The 20,600-nt window shown below is 42.2% G+C and overlaps 1 protein-coding gene across 5 annotated transcripts in view; it reads right to left on the bottom strand.

The window, feature by feature from the left end:
• The window catches only part of STIL (STIL centriolar assembly protein), a 51,284-nt gene extending 35,923 nt beyond the window's left edge, over positions 1 to 15,361 (bottom strand). For 2 of the 5 annotated variants that reach the window (XM_084787821.1, XM_084787824.1), the window contains exons 1-6: positions 13,807 to 15,360; positions 10,717 to 10,801; positions 8,477 to 8,584; positions 5,381 to 5,493; positions 4,542 to 4,729; positions 2,350 to 2,597 (exon numbers count right to left, since the gene is read on the bottom strand). In XM_084787821.1, coding sequence (XP_084643947.1) covers positions 2,350 to 2,597; positions 4,542 to 4,729; positions 5,381 to 5,493; positions 8,477 to 8,584; positions 10,717 to 10,727 — 668 coding nt within the window. In that variant the 5' untranslated portion in view covers positions 10,728 to 10,801; positions 13,807 to 15,360. Of the gene's footprint in view, positions 1 to 2,349; positions 2,598 to 4,541; positions 4,730 to 5,380; positions 5,494 to 8,476; positions 8,585 to 10,716; positions 10,802 to 13,806 lie in introns of those variants that run through there. The other 3 variants (XM_084787823.1, XM_084787822.1, XM_084787825.1) reach the window with 3 other exon arrangements.
• Positions 15,362 to 20,600: the final 5,239 nt, after the last annotated feature.

The raw sequence follows: 20,600 nt of genomic DNA, 5'->3' as shown, positions 1-20,600 counted from the left end.
CCTATTAAAATAGCCATTTACTAGTAAATAAAATATTTTACTCCTCTACTTACATGTCACTTTTAATTAGTGTTAACATTAAAGAGGACAATTTTAGAATCAATTAAGTTATTGAAAAAAGTGAATTTCCTGTTATGGGAAGTGTGCAATTTGATATAAGAAATGTGACTTTTCAGTGAAAGAGACTGCATTAAGGGAGGTATAATTAATCTACATACAATATTCCTCCAACCGCTGCCAAAGAGTATGATAACAAAACTTAAAACCCACTTTCCCTAAAAGGACATTATAAAACCATGGGCTGGATACAATCCTAAGGCAAGGGCTGAGGAGATGGCTCAGAGACTTACAGCCCACACTGCTCTAGCACAGGTCCCAAGTTTGGTTCCCAGCACCCATGTTGGGCAGCTCACAACTACCTGTAACTCCAACTCCAGAGGATCCAGCATCTTCTTTTGGCTTCCTCAAGCACCTGCATGACTTGTACAAAACCACTCTTAGACACACACACAGACAATTTTTTAAAAATCTAAAATATTGGCTACCACCATGTCATGCTTACTGGAGAATACTCAGGGGTTCCAGACAGATCATGAAAAGACAATCTACTCTGCCTAAGTAAACATTTGGGTACAAATAAAAAGAAATCACTTGTTGGTTAATTTTTTTTTAAAGATTTATTTATTTATTATTATGTATACAGTTCTCTGCTTGCATGTACTCCTGCAAGCCAGAAGAGGGCGCCATATCACATTATAGATGGTTATGAGCCACCATGTGGTTGCTGGGAATTGAGCTCAGGACCTTTGGAAGAGCAGGCAGCGCTCTTCACCACTGAGCCATCTCTCCAGCCCCTTGTTGGTTAATTTTAACAACAAATAACTCATGCCTCAGTTAAGGGGCACTTTATTATTCCAAAAGATAAAATGGTTCGTTCAAGTAGTTTTTTGCTCATTGTGGCTTTTGATCATTTGTAAGATAATTAACACATTTCCTTCTCCACCATTTCAACCAGCAGGCATCACTCTGATCAGAATGTGAAAATAAAAATGGGATTTCCTGGCTATTACAAAGAAAAAGTCTCTCGGTCTCTCTCTGGGCCGGAGTTAAGTCTACCCTGGCAAACATTTTTGGCTTGAGAGACCTACCAGGAACTGCAGTGGAGCCAGTGGGAAAGGAAACTCTAAAAAGTCTAACGTTTACAGCCATTGCTCCTCACGCTGTCAACAAGGGTACTTCCTCTCTAACCCTGCTCAGTAGGTGTAAAGAAAGCGAGGACTGAGGCAAGCAGCCCGGCGAGGGTTGGAAAGCATACACCTTGGCCTGAGAGGCTGAGGGACAGTGAGCTGCAGGGGATCTGCTCCTGCTACAAAAGGGAGCTCCACTCTCAACAGCTGACAATGTGGAGAGCGAGAACACTGAAAACCTTTCCCTGTCCTTGTGTTCGTGCTCGTTACTAACAGCTACAGTACACGTTAGGAACAAATTCTCCAGCATTTCTTAGATTCTGTCAGATCTTGGTTAAAAAAAAGAAAATAGCCCATAAGGTAGGCAACATACAATGTATTTTCTCCTCCACTTTTTCTTTTGGTTTTTTCAAGACGGGGTTTCTCTGTGTAGCCTTGACTGTCCTGGACTTGCTTTGCAGACCAGACTGGCCTCTAACTCACAACAATCTGCCTGCCTCTGCCTCCTGAATGCTGCGATTAAAAGCCTGTGCCACCACGCCTGCCTTCCACTTTTTTTTTTTTTTAAGACTGAAACCATGTATCAGCAGGTATTTTTCGTGTGGTCCTGGAGACGTGGGGACTAAGCTCAGATTCATAATTGTACATACATGTACTCTACTAATCTAGCCTTACAGCCAAGCTTCTCTTCTTTCTTCCCCACCCACCTCTTTCTTTCTGGTAGGGTCACTATGCAGCCCTGGTTTTTTCTGGAATTCACTATGTAGACCAGGTTTGCTTCAAACTCACAGAAATCTGTCTCCTAAGTACTAATATTAAAGGTGTCTGACATCATGCCCTGAAATCTATTTTAATTTATTTTTTTTTAACCACCAATTTACTTTGTAGGATGAGGTGTGAGGTACAACTATGCAATAAAATTAATAGGCTATGCTATACTACAGCAATTGAGTGTATGCTTAGCATGTGCAAGACCGGATGTTCAATCCCCAGCAACAAATACTTAGAAATAAGCATTTTTATCTTCTTTGACCACTGATATCAAATGGCTGGATATCTGACATGTAAATTGACTATAGTATTTAGTATTATGTGGCTATGTTGAAAAATATATTAATTCAACCAGTACTTACGAGCTTAGACTAATGGCTCTTTTACTTACCCATGTTTATAGGTTCCTTGAACTTGAGAAATACTCAGCTTACTACCTAAGTTCCTTGCTAGTGCTGTAGGGATAATGGGGATGGGCTTCACAGGTGCACACTTGAAAGAGTTTGCTAGAGTCACTGCTGCCCAATGCAACTCAAAATCCACACTGTCCAAACTCTCCTGGGCGGTGATGTGAGCTCGCAGGGAAAGCAGCTTTCCACAGTCCAAGAACTCTCTGCTGCACACATGGTGTTGTAAAGCCTGAGGAACCAATATCACACAATTACTTTAGGACTTTGAAATGCAACCATATCTTTACAGTTCATTTAACACCGCTACATATACTTCTGTATCTTACATTTAACAAAATTAAATTAATTCTAATTCACAACATTTCAATTCTCATTTCTTCCAGATGATCAAAAGATTATGTGAATAATTTTATCAAAGCAAGTCCTAAGCTCCCTTATAAATTCCCAACTTGGAAATGTCCTAGCAGCTTTTCAAATTCTTGTCGGGCAATTATCACTCCTAATAAATTTTACTACACTGGGGGTGGTGGGGGTGTATATAAGTTAATTATGACCCAGTCTTAGAGAATCTCAATCATTTCTTTTTGGTTCTCAAATTGGGGTAGCTCTTCTTACATATTTACCTGTATCTATTGTGCCCTTTCTATTCTGTACATACAAACATACATACACACACACACATACACACACACACACACACACACACACACACACACACACACACACACACCCCTCTGTAATATACATCCAACCTAGTAGACCACTCTCTCTGATTTCAGTAAGCCTGCTTGGTCAGATTTGACAGAATTGTTTCTTTTTAGAAACCCCTAATAATTATATACACAAAAGAAATGTCTTCACCTAATAAAGCTCTCTATAATCTGACTACATTAACGTTCCAGTCTAACTGCCCTTAGCAAGTCTACATACATTAGCACCCCTGAGCACTTCCTGAACGCTCCTGTCTCGGTCACACCACTTCCTTTTCCTGAATATCACCTACACCCCTGACCTACAATCTCTAGCCTCAGAGACCACACTACTTTGGATTTTTAAGTCCACAATGACTCAATAACATATCATTATAAATAATTCTCAAATACAAATTTGATATATTACAAACCACACACAATTTGATTCTCATATGTAATGAAAAATAATGTCATCTATACTTCAGACACAGGACTCAGCACCTGGGTTGGATCTGACCCAAGGCCTCCTCCCTGAGGACTAACTTTCAGAGCACTAGAAGGTGCCGTGCAAACTTCCAAGGGAGGCTAGCATAAGCCCTGCCCAGATATGACACCTACGAACAAACCAAAACAAGGACAGCATGGCACAGTAACTGAGGCAACAACACTGGTAACCAATAGCTTTCTCACTGGACTTCAGACCCACTGAAGAGAGAAATCATGCCGGGCACTGCAAAGCTGGTCAACTACCCAGGGCTAAAGAAAGCTATGGATTCTAGGAAACCTTCAACTGTAAGGTTACTAAACTACATAGTTCCTAAGTACATTCTACATATTTATCCTATAAACACAGACAAGTGTAGTTCTTACTCCTCATCAAAGAAACGTCTCTTTTTAGCAGGAGACCATTACAAAAAACCACGACCAGTCGAACTGCAGAGAGCTAAGTCCCAACCGCTCCACCTATAACACAACTCCTGTACCCAAGGCCCAGCAATCACTGGTGAGTAGGACAGAGAGGCTGCAAGAGCAGAGCATAGAATGTTTGCTATGCGATTGTTTCTACTAGAAATGTTACAGAGGCTACATAAATAAAGTCTCATCAACATGGCTGCCTAAATAAGCCCCCAAAGAATGATGACACCACCAATGGATATGCTAATATGAAAGGGAGAAATGTTCTGAGGCCTCAACCTTAGACAAAGAGCTACAGGAAGTGGGGAAATGTTGAGAGTGGGGAAGAGCACATTCACTGGTTAGCCTACATCAAGCCCTAAGGTAACACTACACAGAGGAGGCTGAAGTTACATGTGTGAGTATCTGCAATACTAATTTTTTTAAAAGCCATAAATCTGAAAGAACACAAGGGGCTCTTACATGGAAGGGGGTGCAGAGAAGAAAGGGGGAGATGATGCAATTATATCACAATTTCAAAAAATAAAAATTGTTATAAAAAGAGTAATGTTATCAATGAACTTCACCTTTAAAGCTGAACTAAAGTCATCTGCGTTATGAACTATTCCATCTCTTGAGCAGAGTCCTGACATGTGGACTTTACAGGGGATCACAGCATCTCCAGGGAGAGAAGCAGTAGGAGTTCTTTCTGAGCACTCAGGTGCTTCTCGACCAGGGTCAAAGCGCTCTACTGTCAGTGTCACTCCTTCTTCATCTGCAGAACAAAATACCAACTATTATGCAGCATGCTAATTAAAAACATAAATCCACCAAGCAAAACTACATTTTTAAAAAAGATTTATTTATTATGTATACAATGTTTTGCCTGCATGTACAACTGTAGGCCAGCAGAGGCCCCAGATCTCATTAAAGATGGTTGTGAGCCACCATGTGGTTTCTGGGAATTAAACTCAGGACCTTTAGGAAGAGTAGGCAGTGCTCTTAACTGCTGAGCCATCCCTCCAGCCTACAAAACTACATTTTTAACAAAGTATTTTGATCATACTAGTAGTATACTAAAATCTTACATTAAAAAAATGATTTGCTTATATAGTCTATGAGGTGACTATAGTGAATTCTGTAATGGATAGTTTTACTCATTTTCATATCCGTGGTGTACAACATAGAAATTAGCAAAAGCACATACACTAGCTGGCTGAAATAGATGCACATTCTATAACAGAGTCTCTCTATGTAGCTCTGGCTGTCACAGAACTCTCTCTGTAGACCAGGCTGGCATAAAACTCAAAGGTCCACCTGCCTCTGCCTCCTTGAATGCTGGAATTAAAGGTGTGCACCACCACATAAAGCTCCATAAAATATACATACATACATACATACATACAATTTTTTAACAACATGTTACCTTCATCCACTGTGAGAGAACCAAGTAAGAAGCACGACACATTTTTTTTATATTGCTTAGCATGACGATAAGCAAGTCGAATGACCTTTTCAGTTACCACAAGCTTTGGCTTTCTGAAAAATAAGAAAAGTCTTTTATGAATGTGGTATACCTAATGTCCACATTAGAAAATATCTACATTAGCTGGGTGCAGTGGTGCACGCCTGTAATCCCAGCACTTGGGAGGCAGAGGCAGATAGATCTTTGTGAGTTTGAGGCCAGCCTGGTTTACAAAATGAGTCCAGGACAGCCAGGGATACATAGAGAAACCCTGTCTCAAAAAAGAAAAAGAAAAAGAAAAAGAAAATATTCACATTAAAGAAAAACCTTCTGTAGAAGTACTGATTATAAAAAGTAACACAGAATTTAAAAGTAAAGTTACTCTTACATAGCATCCTTAAATACAAAGCATAAAGAAACATATTTAAAACAAAAGAGCTGGTCATGGTGGCATGAACCCTTAGTCTCAGAGCTCAAGAGGTGCAGGCGAAACTGATACACATAGTGGCCAGGCCAGCCACAGCTATGTACAGGACCCTGTCTTAAAAAGGGGGCTAGTGGGTGCGGGTGGAGGCTGGCAAGATGGCTCAGTAGTAAGAGCTCATACTGATCTTCCAGAAGACCCGAGTTCAATCCCAGCACCTTCAGGTGGCTCACAATCACCTACAATTCCAGTTCCAGGGGATCTGGCCTCTTCTGGCACCTGTACTAACATGATTAAAGATAAATTATTTAAAACAAAGTTTAAAAAGGCCAGGTGCGGTGGCATATGCCTTTAATCCAGCACTTGAGAGACAGAAGCAGGCAGATCTCTGTGGGCTCAAGGCCAGCCTGGTCTACAAAGCAAGTCTAGGACAACCAGGACTACAAGAGAAACACTGTCTCAAAACACCAAAAAAAGAAAGAAACTTCAAGGAATTAAGAGGGAAAACAAAATATGTACAAAGAACAAGAAGTCAGAAAGAAAGACCAGATATTATTTTTTTCAAATTAACAAAACAAAACAAAGGCAGAGGCTAGCAGATCTCTGTGAGGTTAAGGCCAGTCTGGTCTATACAGGAACTTCCAGGCCACCCAGAGCTATGTAGGAAGATCTTGTCCAGAAAAAAAGTTTTTTAAAAGACTTACTTATTATGTATACAGTACTGTGCCTGCATGTACACATGTAGGCCAGAAGAGGGCACCAGATCTCATTATGGATGGCTGTGAGCCACCATGTGGTTGCTGGGAATTGAACTCAGGACCTCTGGAAGAGCAGTCATCTCTTCAGCCCCTGTCTAGAAATTTTAAAAGTACTTGCAAAGGATCATGTGTTGCCCATATGGTAGAGTGTTTACCTAGCATGTCAAGTTTCATGTACTTGAACTACACATGACCGTACTTTTAAATTTATCTTCTAAGTAAGGACACTGATCTTTGACTACTTTATAGGAGTCATTTAAATAAGAATTGGTAGTGTCAGGACTTAAGGGTCCAGACAGTCTGACTCCAGTTAAGCATCCCTTAAATCACTATGGGAAAAAAAAATCTCTGGTTACTCAGGGTTAGGGTTAGGGTTTTAGGGTTTTAGGGTTTTAGGGTTAGGGTTAGGGTTAGGGTTAGGGTTGGGGTTAGGGTTAGGGTTAGGGTTAGGGTCAGGGTTAGACAGACTTGGCTCTCTACACTATAATCTATCCTCCACAGAATACTCCTTTTAGCAACTAAGTCCTTAGACACAACATTTCAATTGATAACTGTTAAAGTCTAAACTTCTTTCAAAAGGTCCTATGCAGACCTAGAGGAGCACACGCCGTCTAACTCGGTCATTCCTGCCTCAGCTGTCTCCTCAGGGCTCCACAGACACTGTGCTGAAGCACAAGCATTCACATTCCGACAATTTTCAGAACCTTAAATTGGGAAAATAGTTTAACTGTGAAATTAAGATTATTTCTCAAAAGCATAAGGAAGGTTTAACAAACACGGGATTTTTATCCCATAGGAACTTTTAGTGAAAAATGATTAGGTTGAGCAATTGCTTACTCAAACTACTTGAGACCAAAAGTAGTTCAGGTTTGCAAATATTTGCGCATACATATTCTTGGAAATGGAACTCAAATCTAAACATGAAATTCACTTATATTAGGCCGGGCGGTGGTGGCACACACCTTTAATCCCAGCACTTGGGAAGCAGAGGCAGGCAGATTGCTGTAAGTTCGAGACCAGCCTGGTCTACAAAGCGAGTCCAGGACAGTCAAGGCTACACAGAGAAACCCTGTCTCAAAAAAAAAAAAAAGAAAGGAAAAAATTCACTTATGTTTATAAACACATTATACACAATAAAATAAACACATTATACATATAGTCTGACAGTGATTTTTATATAACTATTTTTTTATTTGGATAAGACATGGAATGGAATACTTTATAGTATCTTGTTGATACTCAACACATTTCAGATTTTGAGGCCAACTGCCTTTACCCACTCAGCCATTTTGCCAGTCTAAGCTTCAGATTTTAGAATCTGGGGAAATGGTTCCTACCAGGAAAGCAAAGAACTTGAGTTTGGCTCCTCAAGTGGCACCACCTGTATCACCCCAGTATTTGTTTGGTAGAATGGGGGTAAGCTGGCTAGCAGTCTACTGCAAAGGCAAGCTCCAGACCTACTCAGGTCCTGTTTCAAAAGAAAGTTGGAGAGCAATAGGGGAAGATACTGGACCAACCACTGGCTTCCACAAATGGGTGAGCACGAGCGCGCGGGGACACACACACGCGCGCGCGCACACACACACACACACACACACACACACACACACACACACGGTTCGATGCAGTGGCTCCAGGAGGCACAGGCAGCTGGATCTCTGTAAGTTGGAGGCCAGCTTGGTCTACAAAGTGAGTCCAGGACAACCAAGGCTACACAGAGAAACCCTGTCTCAAAAAAATAAAAAACAACAACAAAACATTGGACTTTTGGAGTTAGGCAGCCCAACTTATAATTAGCAATAACAATCAAGTCTGCTTTACATATTCTTTTATGATTTGTGCTTATACTGGGCTGATATGAAAAGAAAAACATACCTGTAGTAACTGAGATGCAAGTATATGAAATCTCCAATTGGCATTGGGTTCCAAAGTGCCAGTTTTGATGGGGAAAAGTGGAAAGGTACCATCTTGCTTGAACAAAACCTATAAAAATAAGTAAAGTACAAGGAAAAGCAAATAGTATACATTTTATAACAAAGTTAAGTCTCTTTGCTAGGTATCCCCATGTCCTTTGGAGGCCATGACTGGAAATTCCAGGCCAGCCAATAAACAGTTGAGGAGTCATGCTAAGGACTCAAATAAGACAAAAAATAATACCAATGCTGCCCTGAATATTGAATATTGAACACATATGTAAATGCTTTAAAATAGTTTCTAGTTCATTGTTAAGTGTTCAATGTTTTATTTCTTGTTTTTTCATTCATTTTCCACAGTCCATAGTACCTTTAAAGATCAATCTACAATCATAGTTTTGGTTTATTTCCTCAGCACAATAAAGAGTCATGCCAGCTGAAATCCTAATTATGCCACTTATTAACTATATGACAGTAAATTGATCAATACCTGTATGCTGTACTTTATTCATTTAAAAAAATACTGCATGGAGCCAGGTATGGTGGCATACCCCTTTAATCCCAACACTTGGGAGGCAGAGGCCAGCCTTGTCTACATAGTGAGTTCCAAGACAGCCAGGGTTTTACAAGGAGACTCTGTCTCAAAATAGATTAATTAATAAATGAAAATAAAATAAATACTGCAGCAGTGTGATGCAGCAGAAGGGTCCAAATTAAAGGAAAAGGAATACGATAGCCTCCCTGGGTCACATTTCCTATTGTCTTCATCAAAAACATCTGGCACAATGGAAACAACAGAGAATATAAAATCTCCCCATGGGTATAACTGTAGCTGAGAAGAAGAAAAAAAATCCATATGCCAGCATTAATTGTTATTCTCTAGGGTAAAAAATCGTCCAAAAAACCCTAAATCATCCAAGCCAGGGTGCCAGGTCCTCCATGGAATAACAGACCAGGAAAAGCAGGCACAGGTGGCCAGCTCCTCCCTTCTACTCCACATAAAAGGAAAGGCTTAGGGGACCATGGAGAAACATGGGATGGGCCAAGAGAGAAGCTTAGAAAGGAGAAACCCCAAAACTTTCCATCCCTCTAGGGTGGTAGTTAGCAATCTTCTAACTTACAGCCTCGGTTAATGTCTCACCAACATGAACATCTGTGTCACTAAGTGTAAGGGGAAAGGGAAAGGGAGCTAGTATTTACTAAATGCTTCTCCTTTAGTTTAATAAGTTTTGTTTTTGTTTTTTTGTGGTTTTTTTTGTTTTTTTGTTTTTTGTTATTCCAGACAGGGTTTCTCTGTGTAGCTTTGCCCACCCCTAGACTTGCTTTGTAGACCAGGCTGGACTCAAATTTACAGAGATCCTCCTGCCTCTGCCTCCCCAGTGTTGGGATTAAAGGTGTGTGCCGCCATGCCCAGCTTTTTAAATAAGCATCCTTTTTTAAAAAGGTTTGTTTACTTATTCTGTATACAGTGGTCTACATGTACACCATGTAGTTGCTGGGAATTGAACTCAGGACCTCTGGGAGGACAGTCAGTGTTCTTAACCTCTGAGCCACCTCTCCATCCCTTAATAAGCATTCTCACCCTTACCATTCTTAATAATGGTAATCAATTAGAAAGCACTCCTCTTACAGTGAGGACTGGGGCTTAGTGAGTGAACCAGATAGAAGGGTCCACCTAATTGAATGTGGAGCCAGAGTCCTTCTCAAGTTAATGTGGATAGCTGTAACAAAACGCCGCATGAGAATATTTTGAAGCCAGACATGGCGGCAGGTGTCTGCGGCCACAAAGTTTGAGAGGCCGAGGAGACAGTTATCTAAATGAGTGCAGTGTTTCGAGATCAGCCTCAGCAACACACAGCAAGACCTCCACCTCGAATAACTAAACAAGCAGGCAGCACACTGGCACAGGCCTACTCTCGCAGCCCCTGGAAGGATGAGGCGGAAGGAGCGCGTGCATGTGAGGCTAGTCAGGGCTACACTGCAAGACCTTAACTCGGAACAGTAAGAGCGGGTCCGGAGAGGCGGCTCAGCACCTGCACAGCAGCTCACAACTACCTACAGCTCCAGTTCCAAGGCATCAAATCCCTTCTCCCATGTATATGGTGTGAATATATACACACATACATACAGGCAAAACACTCCTGCACATGAATTTTTTTTTAAAAATCTAAATATATGCTCAATAAAATAAAGTTTCTGTACCTGGTATTCATCTGGAACTTTTTCTAGAGGAGCTACAGGCTCTATAATTGGTGAGTGATTTATTCAATTTCTAATCCTCAGTACCCTACAGAAATAAAGAAATGTTGTTAAACACAGAAGAAACATCACTTAACCACATAATAACAAAATTATTGGCAAAATATGTTGCTTATATGAAATGTAACTACAGATTAATAAGATTAAATGCTTACAAATCTGAGGATGTATCAAACTTGCCTACTATGTTCAATGTCCAATGCAGAGAAAAATACAAGATTAAATGTCAATAGATTTTGATTGCTTTCATATTCCAGAGTCATTCAGCCTATAAATTAACCTTAATATTTAATTTAGTAACAAGAATATCTATTCACTAAAGGAAGAACATATTTTACCCCAAAATATTTTTCTAAATTCAAGGTCTCATGGCACAGGATTTTAATGCCAGCAAAGAGGCAGATGGATTTCTGTGACTTTGAGGCTAGCCTACACAGTGAGTTCCAGGACAACCAGGACTACTTAGTGAGACAGTGTCTCTTCCCCCCCCCCCCACACTCACTCTCTCTCTCTCTCTCTCACACACACACACACACACACACACACACACATACACACACACACGACAAGTTCTCATTATATAGTCCTGGCTGGCCTGGAATTCACACAGATCCACCTTCCTCTGCTTCCCATGCAGCACCACAGATGACTGCCCCCAAATCTTAGTCTTGAATTCAATTTAGTGATTTAGGTATGGTGGTACTCGCCTTTAACCCCAGCATTTGGAAAGCAGATAGAACTCTGTGAATCTGAGGGTAGGTTAGTGTACACAGTGAGATCAAGGTACTATAGAGAGAGAGAGAGACCCTGTCTCAAAAAACGAAACAAAACAAAACAAAAAACAGTGAATGCTGACCTGTAGAGAAAAGACTATATAGTCTGCACTTTGCCTCATTGGTATTGACTCAAAGTATGCAGCAGGAAATTAGACATAGATTTAAAACTCAAGCGAGGTGGAAGCTGAATGTTTGCTGTATAGGGGAGTACACAGAACAGCGAGACTAGCCAGCAAATATGGCTATGGGTCTGCACCATGAACACAGATTACTTCACAGGCCATTTTGCGGGGACAGAGACTTTCCTGTTCATTGCTACAAGAGTGAGTTTGTTGGTGAATGTGTTCATTATAGTCGTTTATCAACTGTATTGTAAAATTTTTGGTTTGATATTTGTGTGTGTGGCTTTCTGGGAATTATGAGGCTTACCCAACCCCCCCTTCCCTGCGCCCAGGTGCTGGGATACAGATGTGCACCACCAACCCCTGCCAGCATTTACTGGGTTTTGTTGTTGTTTTGTTTTTCAAGACAGATTTCCCTGCGTAGCCTTGGCTGTCCTGGACTCACTTTGTAGATCAGGCTGGCCTTAAACTCACCGAGATCCACCTACCTCAGGCTCCCTAAGTACTGGGTTTACAGGTGTGCACCACTGTGTCCAGCTATTTACTTTTTTAAGTCTTAATTTTTCACCTTATGAGCATTGTTTTCAATTTTAGCAAAAAGATATTGTCTGAGGTAGACCAGGCATCTTAGCACTTGCTATTGCAGGGCTAGTGGCCTGAGTTCAAGTCCCAGGATGCAAGGTGGAAACAAAGAACAACAGCCTCTGGAAAGCTGTCCTCTGACCTCCACATGCACTCAGTGGGACAAGAACTCCTGCTCTCCCATACACGTATCACAACAGTAATGATAACAACAGCTAAAAAATCTAGGGCCAATGAGATGGCTCAGAGGATAAAGATGCTTGCTGTCAAAACTAGCAACTGGAGTTTGAGTTCTAGGACCTCCTGGCAGAAGGAGAACCAACCCCTACAAGTTATCATCAGGCCTCCACATGTGCACTCACAATAAATTAATCTTAAACCCTAATAAAGATTTTAAAAAGGAATTATCTGACTAGAGATAAAGGAATACTAACTAAGGAATAAGTCATTTAAAAGAGACTTTTCCTATATAGTCCAAGGCTGAAATATTTGAGAGAACAAAATTCTCCTGAATATATCGGTAACCTTTAAGGATCAACTAAAAATTCCCCATAGAGATACAGGACTTCTTGAAATACAAGCCTTTGTTTAGCACTTGGTTGTCATGGTAACAGTAATCACATTGCTAGCTCTGCCTCCACATAAAGTGTCATTTTTCTTCACCAAAAGGAGTGTTTTTAAATGTCTGTCTCGTCTTTCTGCTTTTTCTTTCATGCCTTTCTTACTTGAAAACAACCAAATGAGATTTGATAGTTTGTCTTAACAGTATTACAAAAAGCTAATGGTCAAAACTGTACAAAACATATACCTAGCAAAAAATCACTCTCCTCGGTTGCCTTCATTGGGTAGCAAACGAGAACTATCAGGTCATCTTCACCTCTTCTCCCTCTTACCCATAAAAGTTCCTTCCATCTTCCCACTTTGGCTGACCTCATCAGCTCTGCCGGATTTACTGACAAGCCCCTCCAATGCAGACACAAATGTCCCTATAAACAAGTTTTCTCCTTCTTAGGAAGTCAATAGCTTTTCTTCATATACAGAATAAAAAAATCTTCGTAGTTAAGGTCCTACCCAATTCCTGCAACCATAAGCCCCTAATCATTCATCCTCCATCCCTAAATCAATTATCTGCAATCCCCAATAGGACCGCACAGGCTTTGAATTTCCTACTAAACCCTATCATGCAACCTCCAACTCGAATATGGAATCTCTCAGGGTAACATCACTTCTGCCTTTGTGTTCAGACACAGTCCGTTCACTCTTCCTCACTTTTGACAGAGGTCTGTCCACTTCCTGTACACCACCGACTACAAACAGATCCCTTACACGGTCTGGGCCAGATATCGCAGAGAATGCAAGAACGATGATCAGGATTTCAGTCCCGAAGAAACGTGTACAGTGAAAGCAATCTGCGGGACGTCACAAACGTAGACCTCCACACTCTTTAGCGAACAGGCAAGGTTCTGAGGTCCGCTTGCTTTCTCCCCTGGCGGCCCTGTGGTCCTCCATCCCAGCGCGCTAGCTCCGACCCACGCCGGCCGCAGGTTACTCACCGTGCTTCCCGGGCCCGGAGGGCGCCTCGGAGAACCAGGAGCACGAAGATCACCGTCGCTATTGTCCCGGCCGCCGCCAAGCAGGGGTTTGTTTGTTGGGCACGCAGAAGAAGACTCCAAAGCAGCATCTCAAATAACTGCGGCCCCGCCTCTGGGACGTTGTGGTCGCGGGAACAGAGGCGGCAAGCGCCGGTCGGAGGAAACCGAAGGGCGCGCCGCGCTTGCTGATTGGTCAGAAGCCCGGCCAGTCCCGCTTCAGGGGCGGGACTAAGAGCGTCACGCACCGTCTCCGCGGCATTCTCCTGTGACAACCAATCGGAGCCCGGCCTGGGATTAGCGCTCGCCCTATCCCAAGGCTCTTTAGAGAACCGAGGCGCCACCAAAGCGCCGGATCGCTACTCGGAGGATTTAAACCTTCTTTTCGTCAACGGTTAACTTCCGGGATGGGGTTGGCCAAATGCTTGCACACGCACAAAAATCCCAGCTGACTAGCCGGAAGTGCCCCAAGCACTGATAGTGGCCTGACTGTCCAGCGCTCTTCTGAGGCAGGTCGCCGCGAGTTCTAAACAGTCTGGGATTGTTTAGAGACCCTGACTCAAAAAATACTAGAGTCGGGTGTGGTGGTGCACCGACCTTCAAGAGATGGGTGGAGGCAGAAAGATCGGCAGTTAAAGGGCTTCTAAGCTAGTAGCAAGTTCAAGAACCTGGTCGGGGGAAAGGGGGGAGTTTTCAAAACCGTTGCTTCAATGGACAGACATAGAAGAGGTTAAATTTGTACCAAGTTTGGTTCCTAAGTAGGATCTTACAATTTGGGGAAATTCTTTCTCGTTGAAAAAAAAAAAAACCTGTAGCCATTTATACTTATTTCCAGTGCTAATATTGGAGACAGTTGTATGTGATTTGTAAGACGTGCAGCCAAGAGTCTATAGAGTGTCTTTAAGAAATGACCTGACATTGTAATAAAAAAAATTTTTTTTAATGAAAAAGAAAGCACGTCTATAATGTTAGGGGAAGGTAGCAAACACGTACTTACTATTAGTTCGTGTTACATTAAACTTTAGATTTGTGTATTTTTTAAAAGGCAGGTAAAAACTAAATGTATTAAAGACAATAATGTATCAGTATTGGATTAATTGAGACAAATGTACATATTAATTTAATATAGGATGTTAAAAATTAGGGAAAGTGGGTAGGAGGTGCTGTGTCCCCATTTCTTCTGTAAATCTGAGACTGTTCCGGGAGTCTAGTGTGCATCTTAGTGGTAGTGCACCTGCCCAGCACATGTAGGATCCTGGGCTGAGTCATTAGCACCACATGATAAGTAAATACTTTAAAAAGTAAAATCTGGGGCTATAGAGCTAGCTTAGTGGTGAAGCGCTCTTGCTGCTCTGTAGATGATGACCTGAGCTGGGCTGTCAGCACCCTGGTTGGATAGATCACAGTTGTCTTTACCTCTAGCTCCAGGAAATCCAGTGCCGCCTTCTGGCCTCCTTGGGCACAACCTACCCCTCACTTGCCATGCTTGAATAACACAGGAATAAATTTTTTTTCTAAAGTCAGGAATCTCAGCAGTAGTGGCCACGCCTTTACTCCCAGGGAAGCAGACGCAGGCAGGTATCTGAGTTTGAGGCCAGCCTGGTCTACAGAGCTAGTTCAAGGACAGCCAAGGCTACACAGAAAAACCCTGTCTCCCAAAAACAAAACACTCACCCAAAAGAGGTCAGGAAAAGGGGGGTGGGGGGAAAGCAAAGGAAAAATCTGAAGCATATATTATCTTTCGAACAGCTAACACAGCATGACAACTCAAATGCCAGCAGGTTGTGAATTAAACGTTTTATTGACAGACTCCTAAGCAGAATGTGTATTTAATGCTATGCATAAATAGCCTCATATAGTCCAGGTTGATCTTGAACTTACTATGTAGTCAAGGAGGGCCCAGATCCTCCTGCCTCTACCTCTCAAGTGTGGGGCTTATGGGTATGGGTCCCTATGCCTTGTTTATTCCATTCTGGGAGTGGAACCCAGGTGATTGTGTGTATTATGTAAGCATTCTGCCCCCTGATCTACATCCCCAGCCCCCGTGCATAAATACGTTTGGACCAAAATGAAAAAATGATCACCCTTGGCAAACAAGGAGACTGCCCGAAGGCGGGCTGCCTGCTTACTTTTATTCACTTGTTTTTCTTTTTCCTTCTTTTTCTTTTCTTTTTTCTTTTTTTCTTTTTTTTCTTTTTTTCTTTCTTTTTTTTTTTTCTTTTTTTCTTTTTTCTTTTGGCTTTCGAGACAGGCTTTCTTTGTGTACCCTTGACAGTCCTGGACTTGCTTTGTAGACCAGGCTGGCCTCGAACTCACAGGGATCCACCTGCCTCTGCCTCCCAAATGCTGGGATTACAGGCATGCGCCACTGCACCCAGTTTATTTACTTGTTTTTCTTGCTTTTCTTTGCAGTACTGGAGATTGACCTCAGAACACCCCCCCACCCCCACACACACCTCCACCCCCCCACCCCGCTACATGTTAAGTAAACTCTCTGCTACTAAGCTACATCCTCAGCCCCCAAACCCCACCCCTTTTTTTCTTTGAGTCAAGGTCTGGGTAAATAGGTTGGCAGGAACTTGCAGTCTCGCCCCAGCCTCCTGAGTAGCTAGGGTTCCAGGCATATTCCATCATGCCCAACTGCCCCAGCCTTTGGATTCTTTACTGCAACTCTGAACAACACTCCACAGAGAACTTATCTCCAGCGTGACTGCACCAGGGAACCTGTACCAGTCCTGGACAAACCTCAGAGAACACCGGATGACCTGGCTCGCCTAGGCCATATGGGTAGGCACTTCCCCTAGGGCTCAGCAGAAAGCTCAGTATTGGTACACAGTGAGGCCTGTGATTGGTGGAACTAGAAATTCTTCATTTGCATATCTCTGTGTCTCTGTCTCTCTGTCTCTGTCTCTCCGTCTCTGTCTCTCCGTCTCTGACTCTCTCTCTCTCTCTCTCTCTCTCTCTCTCTCTCTCTCTCTCTCTCTCTCTCTCTCTCTCTCTCTCTCTCTGTCTCGCCCCCCACGATTCCTTGCTTTATAACCACATCATTCCCTCATTCCCTCAGTTTTTGTATCAGCTGGGAGGACACTCTTCCGTGCTGCCCCCTAGTGTTGCAGCATTAGCCTAATAAAAGGCTTCTGAAAAATGAAAACGGAAGGGCTTTATTTTAGAATTGGAATGACTTGGCTTACTTTTAGGAAAGCTTGTACTTTCATGTATTTTAAAGTACAGCAAGCCCCAATTTTGTCATTTAGTCTCTCTGAAATTCATTTTCCTTATCTAGATATTGTACACTATCATGAAAGAGTGTGTGTCAGTTAGTTAAAAGGCTGCCAAATATTGATCCTATAGGTATACTATAGTTAACATTATTAATAAAGGAGCAACACCATCCTATATTTCAACAAATTAAGGGAATTGAGTTGTTAAGTCAGAAAAGGTGGAAGTGGGGTTTTTTGTTTGTTTGTTTGTTTGTTTGGGTTTTTTGTTGTTGTTGTTGTTTTGGTTTGGTTTTTTTGCTTGGTTGGTTTTGGTTTTTCCAGACAGGGTTTTCTGTGAAGCCTTGGCTGCCTCTGCCTCCTGAGTTCGGGCATTAAAGGTGTGTGCCACCATGCCTGGTGGAAAGGCGGAAGTTTAATGAAATAAGAGCTAGAAATGCTACCAAGGACGTGTTACACACTAAGCTTTGTGTGAAAGGACAGGGGAAGTTTAAACAATAGGGCAAGCATTAAACAAAGAAAGTACTGTTTTATAGGCTCGGTAATAAGATGTAATTATCGCAAACCAATATGAATTATTGGTAGGTTGCCTGCCAGGTTAAATAGACTGACTTCATCCTGTGCTGTTCTTTGATTCTTATTTTTATATATTGTTATATTGTACATCAACACACTGGAATTCCTATGGGTACTGACCTTTACAGAGAAAGACTGACGCCATGCTTTAATTTGTTTCACAGAGAACCACTTCAAGTGTATCATCCTTAAAAAAAAAAAAAAAAAAAAAAGGACTGTTTTAGACTGTGGTTATAGTTTAGTGGTATAGTACTTGCTTGGCATGCATGAGGCCAGAAATGCTGAAGCCCCAGATAAAAATGAAAAACAAAATGCAATTTAGAATTGTTTACATTGCATAAATCTGTTACATGTGTATTACAACTACACAATGTACAAGGCTAATTATAAAAGGAAAAATTCATCTATAACTCTATATCCTAACTACTGTAACTGTGTCCCAGCCAAAATTCATGCCGTTATAAAAAGCTTCTTCTTTTTTTTTTTTTTTTAGCAGAGTCTCATTATGTAGCCCTGGCTGACCTGAAACTCACAGATAGCTGCCTGCCTCACCATCCCAAGTGCTGGGATGAAAGGTGTATTGAAACCTTCCCTTCCAATGTGATTGTAAAGTGGATAATTACATGAGAAGACTGTCAATGACAGTGCCTGTGAGTAGGAGTCCTGCTCTTACGAAAGATCTCCAGACTACTTTCTCCTTCCTACTCTGTGAAGTCACAAGCACATGGAAGTTGGCCCGTACCTGATACTGAACTGGCCTTCACCTTAGATTTTATCACCTTATTAACTATGAAAAATGTTTGTCATTTAAAATCTACCCAGTTTCCAGGCGTGGTGGCACAGGCCTGTCATCCCAGCACTCAGGAGGCAGAGGCAGGAGGATCTCTGTAAATGCAAGGCCAACCTAGTGTAAAAAGAGAGTCCAGGACAGCCAGGGCTACAAGGAGAAACCCTGTCTGGGGGAGGGGGTGGGGGAGAATCACATGCCACCGTGCATTCTCTTTTCTTCCTGACGTAGTTAGCTTCATCTATTAACCTGACCCAAAACGAGGCCCCTAGAAAGAGGAGAGCTCAAATAATTGTCTAGATCAATTTGCCCAGAGGCCATGTCTGTAAGGAATTTTACTAATTCCTAGTTAAGGTAGGAAGCCCCTAATTAAGGTAGAACGTCCCTAGGAAATTGCCCTGGGCTGAGCGGTAGCTGAACAAATCAGTAAGCAGCCTTCCATAAGAAGCATTCCTCCACGGCACCTGTCTTTTTGTTTGTTTGTTTTTAAGATTTATCATTATGTATGCAGTGCTGCCTGCACGTACACCACAGACCAGAAGAGGGCATCAGATCACGTTACAGACGGTTGTGAGCCACCAAGTGGTTGCTGGGAATTGAACTCAGGGCCTCTGGAGGAGCAGTCAGTGCCCTTAACCTCTGAGCCATCCATCTCTCCAGCCCAATTGTCTCCTGTCTTGAGTTCTTCCTCTGGTTTCACTTGATCATGAGATGTATCCTGTATACCACAGAAATCCTGTAAGCCCTGAAATCCACTTACTCATTTTAAAAGCAGAGTCTGTCTATTTTTTATTTATTCATTCATTAATTCGTTTATTTATTTATTTAAAAAGCAGGGTCTTACTGTGTATCCCTGGCTGGCATGGAACTCATAGATATCCACCTGCTCTGCTTTGTTGGGTCGAAAGCATGTGCCACCATGTTTAATCTTTCCTCCCAAATTTGCTTTTGGTCCTGGTGTTTATTACAACAATAGAGAAGCAAATTAGGACAGGAGAAAGAGAGAGAGAGAGAGAGAGAGAGAGAGAGAGAGAGAGAGAGAGAGAGAGAGGATAAAGAAATAAAAAAAATAAAGTAAAAGCAACTGCTATGTTGCTGTTTTAAAAGATTTTATGAGTCTGTCTTCCTAGCTTGGCCTGATCTCGTCATCCTCCTGCCTCCACCTCCCAAGTGCTGGGATTCCAGGCACCTGCTGCATCACCTGACTCAGAATCTCTGATAAGACCTTTCAGGAATAGGAGGTTCTTTCACAAGCCAATATATTTTCTAACTCCATCCTAAATGCTTTTTATTATACCCACATATAAGCGTAGATCTCACCCCTCATCAAGAAAGCTTTTCTTAAGAGACAGAGACCTTTACAGGAATCCCTAACTGGTCAACACACAGAGAAAACTGACTGAGGTGCTCACCACTGACTGATAACACCTGCAACACAACCCTCACACAAGACTCAGCACATCACAGAAGCAGGGCCAGGGCCAGATTGCAAAAGCCGGAAGACCAGGATGTCTGCTATGAGACAAGTGTCCTGTGAGATGCACCAAGGCAATCTCAAAAATATGGTCATCTAAGCGAGAGCTGCGCAGTGGTGACACCAGCTGATATATACGCCAACACAGATTAGAAACCTCACAGGGCCCCATCCCTAGATGAAGAGTGTGTTGGTTTGAATGAAAAAGGACCCCATAGGCTCAATGTTTGAATGCTTAGTCATCAGGGAATGGCACAACATGGGAAAGATTAGGGATTACACTGCGCCTTGTTGACAGAAGTGTGTCACTAGGGGTGTGCTTTGAGGTTTCAGAAACCCAAACAAGGCCTAGAGGCTGGTTATCTTCCTGCTATCTGAGACCCGGATGTAGAACCCCCAGCTACTTCTCCCACACCATTTCTGCCCATGCTTCCTGTCATTATGATAATGGACTGTAAGGAAACTGTAAGGAAGCTCCAATTAAATGCTTTCCTTTGTAAAAATTGCTATGATCACGCTGTGTCCTCACAACACTAGATCACTGACTAAGACAAAGAGCTACAGGCAATTAATGGCTGCTGAGAGGGGGAGACTCGGTCTTCTTCGGTGACAAGCCCTCTGATAAGCTTCTCCAGTCCCAGGGTGGTCAGCCCTAAACACACATATATACGCAACACTAAGTGAATGCAGCAGGCTGTATTTG

The sequence above is a fragment of the Acomys minous genome, assembly GCF_964271855.1.
Source record: "Acomys minous genome assembly, chromosome: 6".
In the NCBI taxonomy this organism is placed as follows: domain Eukaryota; kingdom Metazoa; phylum Chordata; class Mammalia; order Rodentia; family Muridae; genus Acomys; species Acomys minous.
This window is presented reverse-complemented; position numbering and strand designations above follow the sequence as displayed.